A 17453-nucleotide genomic window follows, 5' to 3' on the forward strand; every position below is an offset into this window, starting at 1 on the left:
CAATTTCCTAAATCAAGAGCCGCTCACCAACATCAAGGAACCTTCCTTGAGGGGACTAAGGGGGGAAAGACGGGAAGATACAGTAGAGACGGAGGGAAAAAGATAAAGTGGACCTTTTTTATTGTCTCTGTCTCTGTCACTGTCTGTCTGTCTCTGTCTGTCTCTGTCTGTCTGTCTGTCTCTCTCTCTCTCTCTCTCTCTCTCTCTCTCTCTCTCTCTCTCTCTCTCTCTCTCTCTCTCTCTCTCTCTCTCTCTCTCTCTCTCTCTCTCTCTCGTGGGAAAGTGCTAAACGATAGTAGCTGCAGTTCCTTGGATCCCGAGCCCTGTACCAGCATCAAGGCACCTCCCCCACATCCCCTGCAAAGGTGCGGAAGTTCATGTTATCCATACCATGCATGTGTTAAATATTGGGAAAAACAGTGTTGAATAGATTATCTTATAAAAGTAAGCTGAATCAAACCCCTTAAAATGATTCAAGAAAGGCTTGGAAATAACAAGATATGGTATTCAATACTGTTTGGCACTACAATACCAGACAGGAGACTTCAACAGTGTTCACCATATGTTCGTACTCGTTGAGATAGTAAACATGGGAGAGTTATAGGTAAACTACTCATTATGTGGAATATGAAATGCCCAACTTACAGTAGAAGTAAAATAAAAATTAAAAGTCATGATACCTTGGCTGAAACAATCCACAAATAACCCATAAAATGGATAAGAAAGTTTAGACGACGTTTCGGTTCGTCCTGATTGATCCATTTGCAAGTTTCTTTGTGGGATGCATATATAAAAAAAGAGATTTTCTTTCAGGGTAACTACTCTAAAATACACAAAAGAACCAGAGACGCTCCAAGTGCCGTCTTAGACCATTTATTTTTTAAATGGATCTAACACTGAATTTCAAGCATGACCCGAAGTACAAAGAAATGGAATCTGTAATAGAAACAGAGAAAGCAAAAACATTTTTGCACGATAAAAAGTTTTGAAAGAAATTTCAAATGTTAGAAAAACTCACTGTCACTACAAACATCTAACTGTATATGGAAGTTGGAAAAGTAATAAGATCATGATAGATAAAACTGCACATCGTGATATTTACAGGAGCTGCACACGTACTCTTGTACATCCACGAAACAAGTGATTTTTAAGCTAAAAATTTCCAACCAAAATAGGACTCGCAGCAATAGATTCAAGTTGGATCAATTTCGATTTGGAAAGGGCATAATGAATTACTGCTTTAGCGATAAAGTCGTAGATGAGTGAAACAAGTAGTGTCAATAATGCTAGAACCTTGAATACCTTTAAAAATAGGCTGGACAAATACACGAGTGTGTCTGATTTGGATCTATCATGAGCCAGTAGGCCTACTGCAACGTTCCTTTATTCTTGCGTTCCTGTGTTTCTGTATGATAGAACGTTCACTCACAGCATGAGTGCTTTACTCTGGCCTAATAAAATCGTCTCTCAGGAAAAGAAATAATATCAAAAGGCCATCATACACACATAATAGCCGCACCTTTAGTAAAAAGCTTTTTACCGAAAATTTAGTAAGAAATATGCAACAAGTAAGTCATATCTCCATCTCTCTCCCTCATGTCTCTCCCTCATGTCACTCCCTTCCTCTGTCTCTCCCTCCTGTCTCTCCCTCATGTCACTCCCTTCCTCTGTCTCTCCCTCCTGTCTCTCCCTCATGTCACTCCCTTCCCCTGTATCCCTCCTGTCTCTCCCTCATGTCACTCCCTTCCCCTGTCTCTCCCTCATGTCACTCCCTTCCCCTGTCCCTCCCTCCTGTCTCTCCCTCATGTCACTCCCTTCCCCTGTCTCTCCCTCCTGTCTCTCCCCATGTCACTCCCTTCCCCTGTCTCTCCCTCCTGTCTTTCATCTCAGTATTCCACACTCTTAACCTATATCGTCTTGCTTCATTATAACATTCCGTGCTTGTTAACATGTTAACAACATATGGTTGCTTGCTGTTAATTTTTTCTATCCTTCCTTTCTACATAAACATACTTGATATCCTACTAAAAAACGGATTTATTTGTATTAAAAGTTCCCTCGCTTATTATTACCTCGTGAGGGAGGCCAGGACCCTGGTAACACAAGACTGGCTGCTGCTGACGCTCCTGACACCCAGCTGACCTCTGCTGACCTGACCTCTTTCACCCTCAAGTCTCTGGGCTCACCGGCGACCCGTCAGTGATCATGGTGTGTGTCACAGGGTATTTACAAACATAAACATGTCAAACATCGATGGTATTCCAGGGCCGCCTCTCCAACTATCACACTAAGACAAGTTTGGTAACAGAGTAGTCGATGAAAGGAACAATCTATCTAGTACAGTCATTGAAGCTAAAACCTTGCGTAGCTTCAACTCTAGGTTAGGTAAATACATGAGTGGGAGGAATTGGATTTGAGTGGGACATGCACCTAAGTTAAGAGGGTTATTAAAGCTTATTTCTTGAGTAACATTGATAATGGGTTGGGCGAATATTTTGTTAGTAGATTTGGGCTTGACGTGGTCCAGTCAAGTTCGGGCCAGTAGGCCTGCTGCAGTGTTCTTCTTCTCTTATGTTCTTATTACCGAACCCATGGAAGAGTAACTATGACAACTTTAGTGAGGAACATGTATTACCTATAACTAAACCCCTTTCTATACATAGTTCAATCAAAGGGCTCCCATTATCATTAACACCTGGCACCCCAAACTTATCTACCACACCTTCTCTAAAAGTTTCTCCTACTTTAGCATTCAGGTCCCCTACCACAGTTACTCTCTCACTTGGTTCAAAGTACCTAGTGAACAGTACCTGGTGAACTCAGAGTAGTGTAGTTATAATAACTAGCAGTGTAATAATGTTCGTAGAATTACTGACAATATGTTAGATAAAAGGACACAAGTGCAGCTAATGTGACATTTTATTGTGGCAACGTTTCACTCTCCAGGAGCTTTGATATAGCTCCTGGAGAGCGAAACGTTGAGACAATAAAATGTCGCCTTAGTTGCACTTGTGTTCTTTTACCTAACAACTTTAGCAGTAACTATCGAACTCAAAGTCCAGTGCTTGACGATATCCTCATCTTGCTGAAGTTGCCACCTGAGGCTGGTACTTTTATTTACCTGGAATATAAACTAATGTTGTGATGAAATATATAAAAAATCATCCCAGATGATGAGGCATCTACCTGGAGGATGTACCGGGGGGTCAATGCCCCCGCCATCCGATCCATGACCAGGAAAGCCGTCACATTTAATAAGTAGAAATTATTTCTTTTCAAGATTCGAAATTTGAAAAACAAAAAGAAAAACGTTTCGGTCCTTGCTGGACCATTGTCAAGTCTCAAGTTGACGTCTTAATTGTTTAAGACGGACTGAAACATCGTCATAAGATCCCTTTCCTAAAATAAGGTTTATTTGTGAATTGTTCCAGCCAGGGTACTTTGGCTTTTATTGTTCCAGCCAGGGTATTGTGGCTTTTATTGTTCCAGCCAGGGTACTGTGGCTTTTATTGTTTCATCCAGGGTATTATGACTCTTACTGTTTCAACCGTGGTATTGTGGCACTGGTCTGTGTGCAGAGTTCTGAGCAGGAGACTCTGTAGGAGCTCTGGCCTATGTGCAGAGCTCTGGGCTAGAGATTCGGACACACCTGCTACCTGTATGCAGAGCTCTGGGAGAAGGCTGCTGGAAGGTCTCTGGGGAAGACTGTGGGAGACACTGGGCAGAGTACTGCCTTGGAGCAGTACTCGCGCTGTGTACGACTTGGGACCTGTGGCTAGAGTCTGACTTGGTTCCTCTGGTGAACTGTCCTACTGAATTTATATTGTAAGTTATGTAGTTTTGTCAGTTAATTGTTACCCTTGTCTCACTGCTTAAATAAATAAATATCCAACATACTTAATGAGTATCATTATCTTTATTGAGTATCATTATCCTTATTGAGTATCATTATCTTTATTGAGTATCATTATCTTTATTATCATTATCTTTATTGAGTATCATTATCTTTATTATCATTATCTTTATTGAGTATCATTATCTTTATTGAGTATCATTATCTTTATTGAGTATCATTATCTTTATTGAGTATCATTATCTTTATTGAGTATCATTATCTTTATTGAGTATCATTATCTTTATTATCATTATCTTTATTGAGTATCATTATCTTTATCATTATCTTTATTGAGTATCATTATCTTTATTATCATTATCTTTATTGAGTATCATTATCTTTATTGAGTATCATTATCTTTATTATCATTATCTTTATTGAGTATCATTATCTTTATTGAGTATCATTATCTTTATTATCATTATCTTTATTGAGAATCATTATCTTTAACGAGTATCATTATCTTTATTGAGTATCATTATCTTTATTGAGAATATATCTTTATTATCATTATCTTTATTGAGAATCCATCTTTATTGAGTATCATTATCTTTATTATCATTGAGTATCATTATCTTTATTGAGTATCATTATCTTTATTGAGAATATATCTTTATTATCATTATCTTTATTGAGAATCATTATCTTTAACGAGTATCATTATCTTTAACGAGTATCATTATCTTTAACGAGTATCATTATCTTTACAGATACATTAAAATCCTAGTTGTATAACCAGCATCAAGGGTCGGTAAGGGAAAGTGATCCCTACGGAAGCGGGAGATAAGGTTGTTTACAGCGTGGCATCCCTGGCACCGGGTGCCACAGATGCCAGCTAGTAAATATGGCATCCCTACCCTGTCGAGGGATACATGCCGGGTATATACAAAGTATATGGTGGCTGCTGGTATCTGCAAACGCACGAGTTTAGCGTTTTTTTTATTTGGATATATGAAGGATGGAGTAATAAGAGAAGGGGACATTTCAATGGCTTTCGAGGCCTTTTTTATATGTTTTTCCGAGGCTATAGGTCTCTAGAGGTGACCCTCCCCCCGCTCCAACCCTTCTAAATTATATAAAAGTTTAGAAAGGGTTTTTGAGTTTGTCGAAATTGTCATAAAATGGGCCAAAATTAATTTTTTTCTAGGATTCTAAGTAATAGTCACCACTAAGGAGCCTTTTCCTTCTTCCTTCGGGACTTTTGAAGAGTTTGGGACTTTTAAATGGATGGCTTAGCTCACAATCGGCCGGAGTCGGGTTAGATTCCCGGGCGGGGCGAGACGTATGGACTAGTCTCCTTACTCTGAAGGTATTACGGTACACCACGGTAGCGATGGGGACTGAACTCGCGGCAAGTGAGTCGTAAAATTCCAGGCCAGTGTGTAAGACACTGAACCAGCTGGCTGTAATAAGATTAATCCAATTAGGTATTAAGGAACTATCTTCCCATTATTAACCCAGGATAAGCCAGGAAAGCCAGCATGACTTATTCCCGTTAGGGTCCTCTTCCTCAGGATGCCGCCCACAGCAGGTGACTAACGCCCAGATACCTGTTTACTGCTATGTGAGCGTGGGCAGCAGGTGTTAGGGGATTAGTCGATTATGTTTCATCACGGGAAGGGTTCGAACCTGGTTACATTAGTCTTTGTGCCGAACTCTCTATCACTGAGGTGCCAGTGCCTACCCATGCTCACCTAGCAGTAAACAGGTACCCAGGAGTTGGTGAACTGTTAATGGGTTAATAACCATCCGGTGTTAGTAACCTTTTGTCGTTAATAACAGTCAGTGGTTAATAACCCCATGAAGTTAATAACCCTTCTGGTTATTAATGGTAGTGGCCAGTTTATTGTGCACCTCATATCCATCCTGTGGACCGTAGCGCACGAGCAGGTTTTAATACAGAAGAGGCCCAGGAACCAGACCCTAAGAGTTTTTACCAGGAGTCTACATATTATATATATATATATATATATATATATATATATATATATATATATATATATATATATATATATACACAAACACTGATCTCTGGCTGAAGGAGACTCGAACCTACAAACCTTGGAACAAGGTACGCAGTGCTTTACCAATCTACCCACACTGGACAATACCTTGGAGTCCAGCTTGCGCTAGACTTTGATCCAAGGCTGCCAGCTTTCAGGGAGAAGGCTTACAGCTTTTCAGTAGGCTTCTTCTGTCGGGTACAGAAAAGTTGGCAAGAGCAGTAGAGATATGAAGACGATGTAATTTATCTATCACCCCTTGAAGACGTAGTTTTGAGGTGGTCAGTCCCCTGAGTGACCACCTGTCGTTATTATATAAAATTTTGATATTGATACTTTGCTTCTCCAGTGAGCATGTTGTTAGAATGAGCATGAGAGTCAAGTGTTTTCAGTGATGACAGAGAATCAGTAATGATCTAAGAGTCAATCTCAGTGTCATAAGTTAACTTTAGTACCGTTAGGAGGTAAACAATTCACTCTGTAATGTAGAAGCCCATTTGTTAATTCTTATGCTTAACTGAACATGGCTGTTACGGGTCTTATCTAGAGAGATGGTAACAAGTGCAGATGCAGCCCTGTCAGTAGACTCCTGCTTAGACTCGTCAGTGTATATATCATATAATCTCACTATCAGTTAAGTGAGAAATTTGTTCTTGAGCAGTTGCCTTAACAATTGACTTGTGAATGGGATTTCTAGTGACACTTCTTGGAAGGGACTTTAAAATTCATGATATTAAATGAAGGCAGTTTCCATTGAGGGATAAAATGCCCTTGTTGTCTATATAATGATTCAAATCGTGCAGATTATGGAATTTTATGCAACTGCAATTTTTGGACAAACCATTTGGATTTGTGTTTATCTACTTTGAGACGTTTTAAGAAAATTTATAGCGACAGTGTCTAGCGAATTTCTGAGTGTTATAATATCAAGGACTGTGTTAAGGGATTCTCTCAGTAATATTGTGAAGAAAAAACTTCGTCCTCGTATCAAGAACCTTGGAAGTTTTACGACAGCCAAGAATAATTCTGAATGCTTCCTTCTGCATGAATTCCAAGGGCAGGAGAGAATTATCCTTTGTTAATGTTAACATTAGCGCAGCAGATTCGTTCAAAGGATCAAATATAAACTCTGAATATCACTCACTAATGCTGCATTAGCACGACCGTGTACTCGCTTACACAAATAAAAAGGCACAATATACAAATCACCAGCACATAGGAGAGAGGGGCTTACGACGACGTTGTAAGCTCCTGAGAAGCTTACGACGACGTTGTAAGCTGCTCTCTCCAACGCTTACACAAATTCTAAAGTGATAATTACTATTCTGACTGGTATGATAGACTTAAAGTCTATCGTCTACACGAAGCCTCATTAAGGCCGCATGTCACCAGGACACCGTCAGAAATAAAGAACACAGAGGCACAGTACCGTGACTGGAATAATACACAGATAACCTGCACATTTCGGAAAGAAACTTTATGGCGACGTTTCAATCCGACTGTGTGATTAGTTTATGGTCCAAGTAGGACCGAAACGTCATCATAAAGTTTCTTTCTCCTATGTGAGGGTTGGGTTATTTGTGAACTGGTCAGAAAATCTTTGATCATTAGTATACAAACGAAAGCATAACATAAGCGTATATATGGAAATAAATAGTATAAAATACCGACACTATGGAAATATAAACACATATGCAGTATAATTATACTGCACATGTGTTTGTATTTCCATAAGCTTATATATACCGGGTATATGCTCGGGTACACGGATATATACAGCGTTTATTATTATTATTATTATTGTTATTATTATTATTATTATTATTATTATTATTATTATTATTATTATTATTATTATTATTATTATTATTATTATTATTATTCGAAATAGCTGCTAAGCCCGTAGGGGCCAGACAGAACTGCAAAAGACGCTTCTAAATTAAAGTTCTAGATAGACGTGACGGGGTCCGTAATGAAAAAAAAAATATATCTTGAAGCGTATAAGAGAAAACCTTATAAAGAACTTAATTTTAAATGAGTTCTTGCTAATTGATCAATTTTACCTATTTGGCACGACATATTTATATCTATGACGATGGAATATGACAGGGAAACAGACAACTTTTGTTCTTACGATATTAGCTATCAAATAGTATAGGCTGAGGTACACTGTGGAAATTTTCATAATGTAATCCATATAGTATACGGTAGCCAGCCGCCCACAGCAATTACTCCCACGGTGTAGCTATAAGATAATATGATGTCAGCGCTCTGCTTACAACAGTCAGGAACCGGGAGCTTCAGCGTGAGTTCTACAGGTCAATGTTGAGGTCGGGAGAGTGGCAGATGCCGTTGAATGTGAACAAAGATGGGGGTTATAGTTCCTGGAGAACAATAACTCCGTCAGCTGTGAAATTAAATGAACCGCAGCAGAAATGTGAAGCTGGTGCAACAGCACAGACATTGATTAGCGGGATGGTAATGACACTACCCTCAAGCAATGGAAATAAGTCACTTTGACTTTTTTTTGGTTATCCTAGGTAATTTACACTATATATGATAATTGTACTTATGTTTTCCTGTGCCTAAATAAGCTTACTAACTACTCGGAGAACGGTGTGCCGCTCGAATCCATAGGACTAACTTACCATGAGTTCGAACCCTCACACAGTTTGTGAATAATCAACGTCTTAGTGATAAATTTGCTGTAGTGGAGTGCTTGGCTTTATATCAAGAAATGTAGAATAAGCTTACGTAAAGACAACGTTTCGTTCTGTGTAGAGCTTTTACAAAGTTCTATGAGCGAAACGTGGTCTTCACACTTGTCAACAACACTCCGCTCCAAGAACGTCCCGACTGGCCTGGTCACAGACCGGGCCGCGGGGGCGTTGACCCCCGGAACTCTCTCCAGGTAAACTCCAGGTAAACTGCTCAGAGACCGCGGCGCCGTCTCAGGAGAAGACCCGAGCCAGGACGGGTCCTGACTCGGGTCTTCTCCATGTGGGAACCCGACAGTGGCTCCCGAAGGAGTGTCAGAGTGTGTACAAGTGATTGATGTACCGTTCACAGCACTATAGCTGGGGCACAGTGAGCATTCATGTCAAATGTAGTATCGTTTACAGCCCTATGACAAGAGTGCAGTGAGCCGTCTTCCTGTCAAGTGGAGTACCATTTACAGCCCTATGGCGGGGGCAGCCCTATGGCAGGGGCAGCCCTATGGCGGGGGCAGCCCTATGGCGGGGGCAGTCCTATGGCGGGGGCAGCCCTATGACAAGGGAGCGGTGACTCTTTCAACACCAACTGAGCCATTCCTGGCACTCAGGCCACAGCCCGAATGCCAGAACTACTCGGGAGATCCTCTGGAGGTGTGTTGAACACCTGACGTCTGACAGGAGTCCCGTCCCTCGAAGACCTGACTGACTCAGACACTGGGTCGCGATTGCGAACGAAGGATCGAGCCTTAGCAAATCTTCATTATATGACCGAGCTCTGATCTCATTTAACTGTTGTTGTTGTCGTTATTATAATTATTATAATAATTATTATTATTATTATTATTATTATTATTATTATTAGTAGTAGTAGTAGTAGTAATTGCAGCAGCAGCAGTAATAATAATAATATTAATTATTATTATTATTTTGAATGTGAAGCGCTAAAACCGCAGGGGTCATACAGCGCCTTGGGAAAGGGAGACACTCAGGTTTGATTCAGTGAAGGAGAAGAGCGCCTCCAGTATCTTGGATCAGAAGCCTTTGACCATTAAACCCCCATCCATGAAGGATCCTCCTCAAGAATATAATAATAATAATAATAATAATAATAATAATAATAATAATAACAATAATAATAATAATAATAAGAAAAAAAAGACAGAATAAAGTAAAATTTTATATATATACAAAACAAAAAATGGATAAATAAAGGAGATCAAAATAAGGCGCTAAAAAATCTAATAAAGACGAAACAAGTAATAATGGAATCAAAGATTTAATTTTGATTTAAAAAATAAATTCGGATGAAAAAAAAATGTTTCTGGGCCTAAGAAACGAGTGAGAGAAATTACTAAGATAATTATAATTAAAGCAAATGAGTCAAGATAACTTTATTAATCTTTTTAGGAAAAATAATAGCATTATGAAATGGTTTAAAGTCAACGGAGGAAGGGATGGATGCCTGTAGGCTCTCGAATTATGTCGAGTAGGCCTATTTTCAGGCTGTAGTGGAGTGTCTCTTCGTTAAATATACTGGTGCTGTACATGTGTCTTGTTAATGGGTGACACATTGGTTGAGGATGTGTCCCTGGACAGCTGCTAGACACGGATGTGTCCCTGGACAGCTGCTAGACACGGATGTGTCCCTGGACAGCTGCTTGACACGGATGTGCCCCTGGACAGCTGCTAGACACGGATGTGTCCCTGGACAGCTGCTTGACACGGATGTGCCCCTGGACAGCTGCTAGACACGGATGTGTCCCTGGACAGCTGCTAGACACGGATGTGTCCCTGGACAGCTGCTTGACGCGGATGTGTCCCTGGACAGCTGCTAGACACGGATGTGTCCCTGGACAGCTGCTTGACGTGGATGTGTCCCTGGACAGCTGCTTGACATGGATGTGTCCCTGGACAGCTGCTTGACGGGGATGTGTCCCTGGACAGCTGCTAGACATGGATGTGTCCCTGGACAGCTGCTTGACGTGGATGTGTCCCTGGACAGCTGCTTGACACGGATGTGTCTCTGGACAGCTGCTTGACACGGATGTGTCCCTGGACAGCTGCTAGACACGGATGTGTCCCTGGAAAGCTGCTTGACACGGATGTGTCCCTGGACAGCTGCTTGACACGGATGTGTCCCTGGACAGCTGCTTGACACGGATGTGTCCCTGGACAGCTGCTTGACACGGATGTGTCCCTGGACAGCTGCTTGACACGGATGTGTCCCTGGACAGCTGCTTCACACGGATGTGTCCCTGGACAGCTGCTTGACACGGATGTGTCCCTGGACAGCTGCTTGACACGGATGTGTCCCTGGACAGCTGCTTGACACGGATGTGTCCCTGGACAGCTGCTTGACACGGATGTGTCCCTGGACAGCTGCTTGACACGGATGTGTCCCTGGACAACTGCTTGACACGGATGTGTCCCTGGACAGCTGCTTGACACGGATGTGTCCCTGGACAGCTGCTTGACACGGATGTGTCCCTGGACAGCTGCTTGACACGGGTGTGTCCCTGGACAGCTGCTTGACACGGATGTGTCCCTGGACAGCTGCTTGACACGGATGTGTCCCTGGACAGCTGCTTGACACGGATGTGTCCCTGGACAGCTGCTTGACACGGATGTGTCCCTGGACAGCTGCTTGACACGGATGTGTCCCTGGACAACTGCTTGACACGGATGTGTCCCTGGACAGCTGCTTGAGACGGATGTTTCCCTGGACAGCTGCTAGACACGGATGTGTCCCTGGACAGCTGCTTGACACGGATGTGTCCCTGGACAGCTGCTTGACACGGAGTGTCCCTGGACAGCTGCTTGACACGGATGTGTCCCTGGACAGCTGCTTGACACGGATGTGTCCCTGGACAGCTGCTTGACGCGGATGTGTCCCTGGACAGCTGCTTGACACGGATGTGTCCCTGGACAGCTGCTTGACACGGATGTGTCCCTGGACAGCTGCTAGACACGGATGTGTCCCTGGACAGCTGCTATACACGGATGTGTCCCTGGACAGCTGCTTGACACGGATGTGTCCCTGGACAGCTGCTTGACACGGAGTGTCCCTGGACAGCTGCTTGACACGGATGTGTCCCTGGACAGCTGCTTGACACGGATGTGTCCCTGGACAGCTGCTTGACGCGGATGTGTCCCTGGACAGCTGCTTGACACGGATGTGTCCCTGGACAGCTGCTTGACACGGATGTGTCCCTGGACAGCTGCTAGACACGGATGTGTCCCTGGACAGCTGCTAGACACGGATGTGTCCCTGGACAGCTGCTAGACACGGATGTGTCCCTGGACAGCTGCTTGACAGGGATATGTCCCTGGACAGCTGCTTGACACGGATGTGTCCCTGGACAACTGCTTGACACGGATGTGTCCCTGGACAGCTGCTTAACACGGATGTGTCCCTGGACAGCTGCTTGACACGGATGTGTCCCTGGACAGCTGCTAGACACGGATGTGTCCCTGACAGCTGCTAGACACGGATGTGTCCCTGGACAGCTGCTTGACACGGATGTGTCCCTGGACAGCTGCTAGACACGGATGTGTCCCTGACAGCTGCTAGACACGGATGTGTCCCTGGACAGGGAATTTGTTTTCAAGAAAGAACTCAACAAAATTCCTCTAATCCGTTCCTGATCAGCCGGGCTGTGGTGCACACGTTGAACATCGGGCTGCGAGCGCAAACAGCCTGATCGATGAGGCCAACAACCAGGAGGCCTGGTCTGGGACCGGCCCGCGGGGAAGGTGACCTCCGGAAACGACTCCAGGTGACCTAGGACAACAACATTGACTAAATGAGACAAAACGAGAGGAAAATATAGAGGCTGGAGTACCTCACAAGTGGTCAGTAAAAGCCAGTGTGAAAAAAAAACATGATTAGCATCTTTATTCAGAAAACGTTTCGCCCCCTAGTGGTTTCTTCGGTCTATTACGGAGAAAAGTGGCGAAATGGTTCCTGGATAAAGAGGGTTGAATGTCGCACACTGGTCTTATTTATCAATTTGCTGTGTCTTTAAGCTATTTATTCACGTGATGGAGTATACCTGGAGGGTGTTTCAGGGATCAACGCCCCCGCGGCCAGGTCCATGACCAGGCCTCGCGGTGGATCAGGGCCTGATCAACTAGGCTGTTACTGCTGCCCGCACGCCAGCCGACATACGAGCCACAGCCCTTCTAGTCAGGTGGGGTTATTTACAAGGAAGCAACTCACCTCGGCTAGGTTCGGCGGCCAACAATCGGTCGACGCCAAATTTCAGCGGTGGTGCTGTGGGTGGCGACGATGTCTTGGTGTATGGGGCGAGGGCGGCTGTGGGCGTGTGCTGGGGACTGAGGGAGAGGGTGGGCGTGGGATTGAGGCTGGCCTGGGAGAGAACCACACAGGCTGCCGTCCTGGGCACTGGTGGTGGCAGCAACATGGACGCCCGCAAACTCTCCTTCCCGTCAAACATGCCGAGTAGGCCGCCCAGGGGTGGCAGGGCGGGTGGTGGCACCTCCCAGGGCAGTGCTCCTGACACAAACATCTCGTGAGGTAGTTCAGACGACCTCGTTCAAGAAATTAATTGATTCACTTCACGGTATTTGACCTTATCAATCTATTTACACACACACACACACACACACTACTTCGTGTTTAATGCTGCCTCTTATGAGGTAGTTCAGACGACCCGCGTGACGGCAGTTAACCTGACCTCTCACTTGACCCACATACACTGCAGCAAGTGGGAGGTCACTACTTGACTGCTGCCTCGGGTGCAGCCGTCACTGCTCACACACCACCAACAAGGGTTCACTACTGACTAGTGTTAGTGCCTCTTGTCCCAAGTATCCTGCCCAGGCACGGTTCTCAAGTCCCGCCCTGTGCCCCACCCACCTCAACACCCACACGTCTTCCCATTTCTTCTCAGTTAATAGTCTCTAATAATACATACTTTAAGAATATTGTTCAAGTCTGTGAGTCGTTTAGACACGTCTTCGGATCTCACAAAGACATTTGAAATAAACTGTGCAATCAATAGAGCAAAAAACGTACTTGGACTAATGAGGAACGTTGAAAACGTGAACTAATCGACGATTGGTTGTTCTTCACATGTGTTCGCTGCTATTGGCTGAGGCAGTATATGGGCGGGTGGGCAAGGAGAGTGTGGGTTGTGCAGTGTGTGAGGTTTGGCACCCGGGTGTCAGGCGCCAGAGCAGCATCCACACGTCAAACCATCCCTTCATCTGCGGCAGCGGTTCAGCACTCGGCCATGATAGTGTTAATGAGGTGTTTGGGAACAGGGTTAAAGGAGCCGCCCAACCGCTGATCCCTGACATTGCTGTAGTTGGTACACCTGAAACCTCACTAATTCCTGCCGATGCTCCTTTGCATACTGGTGAGAAAGGTCGCCAGGTCAGGTGACCGACCACTCCTTGTTCGCCCAGGCAGTTTGCTCACTGTTTTTTTGGAACGTAATCAGGAGGTCTTCGAACATGTTCTTATTTACAAAGGTTTCGTAACCTTACTGAAATACGATTGTTGTGAAGACAGGTGATGTTAATATACGTCAGAACATTTGATTCTTTGTTAAGGCTCTCTATCCTCTGCCCCAATACCCTACAACGATGCCCTCTCCCTTACCTTGCCACCATACCTGCTCCCATACCCTGTCACAATACCCTGCCACCATACCCAGCCACCATACTCTGCCACCATACCCTGTCTCCATACTCTGCCCCAACTCACATGACAACTATTAAGGAAAATTAACAACTCATGTATATCGGACCACAGCTGACCTGAGCGATCATTAAGAGGGAACACACACACACACACACACACACACACACACACACACACACACACTTTAGTTCATTTTTAATTCTCTCTAATATGGTGATCTCAATACATCTACATGGTAGAGTGTTCCACACATCTACAACTCTACTACCAAATCAGAATTTCCAAAATCCTTTCTAAACCTTAACGAACCGTTTCTGAAGTCGTTTTAGGTATTTCTCAACGAGCACGCAATTTCTGTTGAGAAATTTACTCTGTATTATACATAACGATGTCGTTATACATTATTCATGAGTGTTGTGATATGCTGCATGCACAACCCCTTCCTTCCCCTCCTTCCCTTCTCCCCTCTCCCCTTCCCTTCCTCCCCTTCTCCCCTCTCACCCTTCCCCCTTTCTCTTTATCTGTTGGTCAGGTCAACACTTAGAGTCATTATGAGGAGAGTAACCTTACCAGAGGAAGGAGAGGCATCGTCTCACGTTACTTGTGTGTGTGTGTGTGTGTGTGTGTGTGTGTGTGTGTGTGTGTGTAAGATAGATAGATAGATAAAGAGAGAGAGAGAAAGAGAGAGTTACAAAGGAATGTAGGAAGGAACTTAGCAAACCCTGAGCTAGACTTTTCAACAAATCACTACAAACTGGCATAGAGCTGGATAAGTGGAAAAATGGCAAATGTGATACCTGTCTACAGAACGAGAGACAGGTCCTTAGCTTCGAATTATAGACCAATTTGCCTAACCTTCATTTGTAGGAAAATTGGTGGAATTAATAACCAGTTCAGAGTGGCTTTGAAAGAAAGACGTTTTGTCACTGAAATATTTGAGAATGTAGAACATGGTAATGAATACGATATTGTGTATATGGACTTCAGTAAAGTCTGTGATAGAGTTCCACACAGGAGATTGTTGAGGAAAGTAGAGACACACGGAATAGGAGGGGATTTTTTTCTGAATCGAGGCGTGGTTGACCGATAGGCAACACAAGCAACTTTGCTGATGGCACTAGACTAGGTCGTCAGACAAATTCTAAAGTCTCTAGAGTGCTACAACTTCTGGATTAGTTGATACAATGGCCAGAGAAGTGGCAGATGCAGATTAATGAAAGGTTCTATGCTTGGGAAAAGAAAATAACTATGGGACTTATAAACTAAATAATGTAGATCTCAATCATTCTGAGTTCGAAAAAAGATTTAGGAGTTCTGGTTAGCAGTAATCTAAAGCCAACAGTGCATAAGTATTTGCCACAAAGCTAATAGAATTCTTGGCTTCATATCAAGAAGTAGAAATAACAGGAGTCATCAGGTTATACTTCAACTCTATGTATTCGCCGGGTCACCACCTGGTAAAGACCCGGGCTGGCGTGTGGGACAGATTTCACACAGGTCTGGAGTTTTGAGACCCTGATCGCGGGTTCTAACCCAGCCCGTGGTATGGTTTGTTTCACACAGAGCCGTGGGTGAGTCCACCGCTGTTTCCTATCTATTTTCTTTTTTTGTGAATGGTAATTCTGAAACTGATAGAAATTACTGTGGTAAAACTACCATTGTTACCTGTACTGTTGTCACGGGACAAGACCGGCGAACCTATTACAATTCAAACTCTATACTTGGTAAAGCCTCATTTAGATTATGCTGTGCAGTTTTGGTCTCCATGCTACAGAATGGACATAATTGTGCTGGATAACACCCAAAAAAGATTGGCAAGTTGATCTTATGTATCAGAATTCTTTCCTACAAGGACTGACCAAGGACACTGAATGTATGGCGGACAATCAGAAGTGATATACTTGAAGTGTACAAGTGGAAGACAGGAATAAAGGGGATATAAACATGCTGAAAATACCTAACGAAAATATCTAAATGGCAAGATGTGAAAAAGACATTTATGTACAAATCATGCCTTTTAATAGTGAAAACGTTTTTCCACGAGTGGTTTCTTCAGTCTTGTAGATAAATGGTTCAGATAACTGACAAGTTGATAAATTAGACACATGTGCAACACTTGGGTATCTTTATTGAAGAAACGTTTCGCTACACAGTGGCTTCATCAGTCCAATACAAAGAAGAACAGTGAAGATCAGAAGGAGACTGAGGTAATCAGTCCCTCAGCCTGGAGTCGACGTAATTAGTCCATCAGTCTCGATAAGCATGCAGTATATAAGCCACCTCTTCGCAGTATATGTTATATTCTTGTCAAGATTGATGGACTGATTACATCGACTCCAGGATGAGGGACTCATTACCTCAGTCTCTTTTTGATCTTCACTATTCTTCTTTGTATAGGACTGATGAAGCCACTGTGTGGCGAAACTTTTCCACAATAAAGATACCCAAGTGTTGCACATGTGTACAGTTTCTACAGTCTTAATCGTTGTTCTGAAGTTAGCAAAACTGAGATTTAGAAAGTGTCTAGGAAAGCACTGGTTTGCTAATAGAGTTGTTGATGAGTACAAGGAACTCCCAAGTAACTTCAGTGACGCGAGAATCACACACGATATTGTGTGAGTTGAATCTGCCTAACATGGGCCAGTAGTCCTGCTGCAGTGCTTCCTTCTTTTGCTCTTAAAGTTGGTAATAAATACCAACAATGAGACACAACACAGAAATAACCCGCACATAGGAGATATGAGCTTACGACGACGTTTCGGTCCGACTTGGACCATTTACAAAGTCACACTGGTCACAGTGATCCAAGTCGGACCGAAACAGAGAGATATAGCATTTAACAGAGCGATATAGCACTTAACAGAGCGATATAGTACTTAACAGAGAGATATAGTACTTCAGAGCCCTTACTCTGAGGTACTGCGGGGCTATAGATGACCTCACTCAAAGGATATTAACACGTACGGTCGAGGTCATCATGTGTTTGAGTGTTAAGTAGAATGATAACAAAATCTTGTTTATACTTCCTGGCCCTTCGAAGGTCAACGACCTCATTTTAAGCATATGAAATATAACAATTGCTCTCAGAGGCCCACCAAACACTGCCTAACATTTTATTTCAAATGCACACTTACCAGTGCCTTTTAAAAAGTTAGTTAATGTAAATGTATGGG

At 43.3% G+C, this 17453-nt stretch overlaps 1 protein-coding gene across 1 annotated transcript in view; it reads right to left on the reverse strand.

Annotated features, from left to right (window-relative positions):
- Positions 1-13286, reverse strand: part of LOC128700339 (homeobox protein BarH-like 1b) — a 31468-nt gene extending 18182 nt beyond the window's left edge. Inside the window, exon 1 of the mRNA XM_053793448.2 lies at positions 12832-13286. Coding sequence (XP_053649423.1) covers positions 12832-13141 — 310 coding nt within the window. The 5' untranslated portion in view covers positions 13142-13286. The remainder of the gene's footprint in view (positions 1-12831) is intronic.
- Between the last annotated feature and the right edge of the window lie 4167 nt (positions 13287-17453).

The sequence above is a fragment of the Cherax quadricarinatus genome, chromosome 71, assembly GCF_038502225.1.
Source record: "Cherax quadricarinatus isolate ZL_2023a chromosome 71, ASM3850222v1, whole genome shotgun sequence".
Lineage (NCBI taxonomy): Eukaryota > Metazoa > Arthropoda > Malacostraca > Decapoda > Parastacidae > Cherax > Cherax quadricarinatus.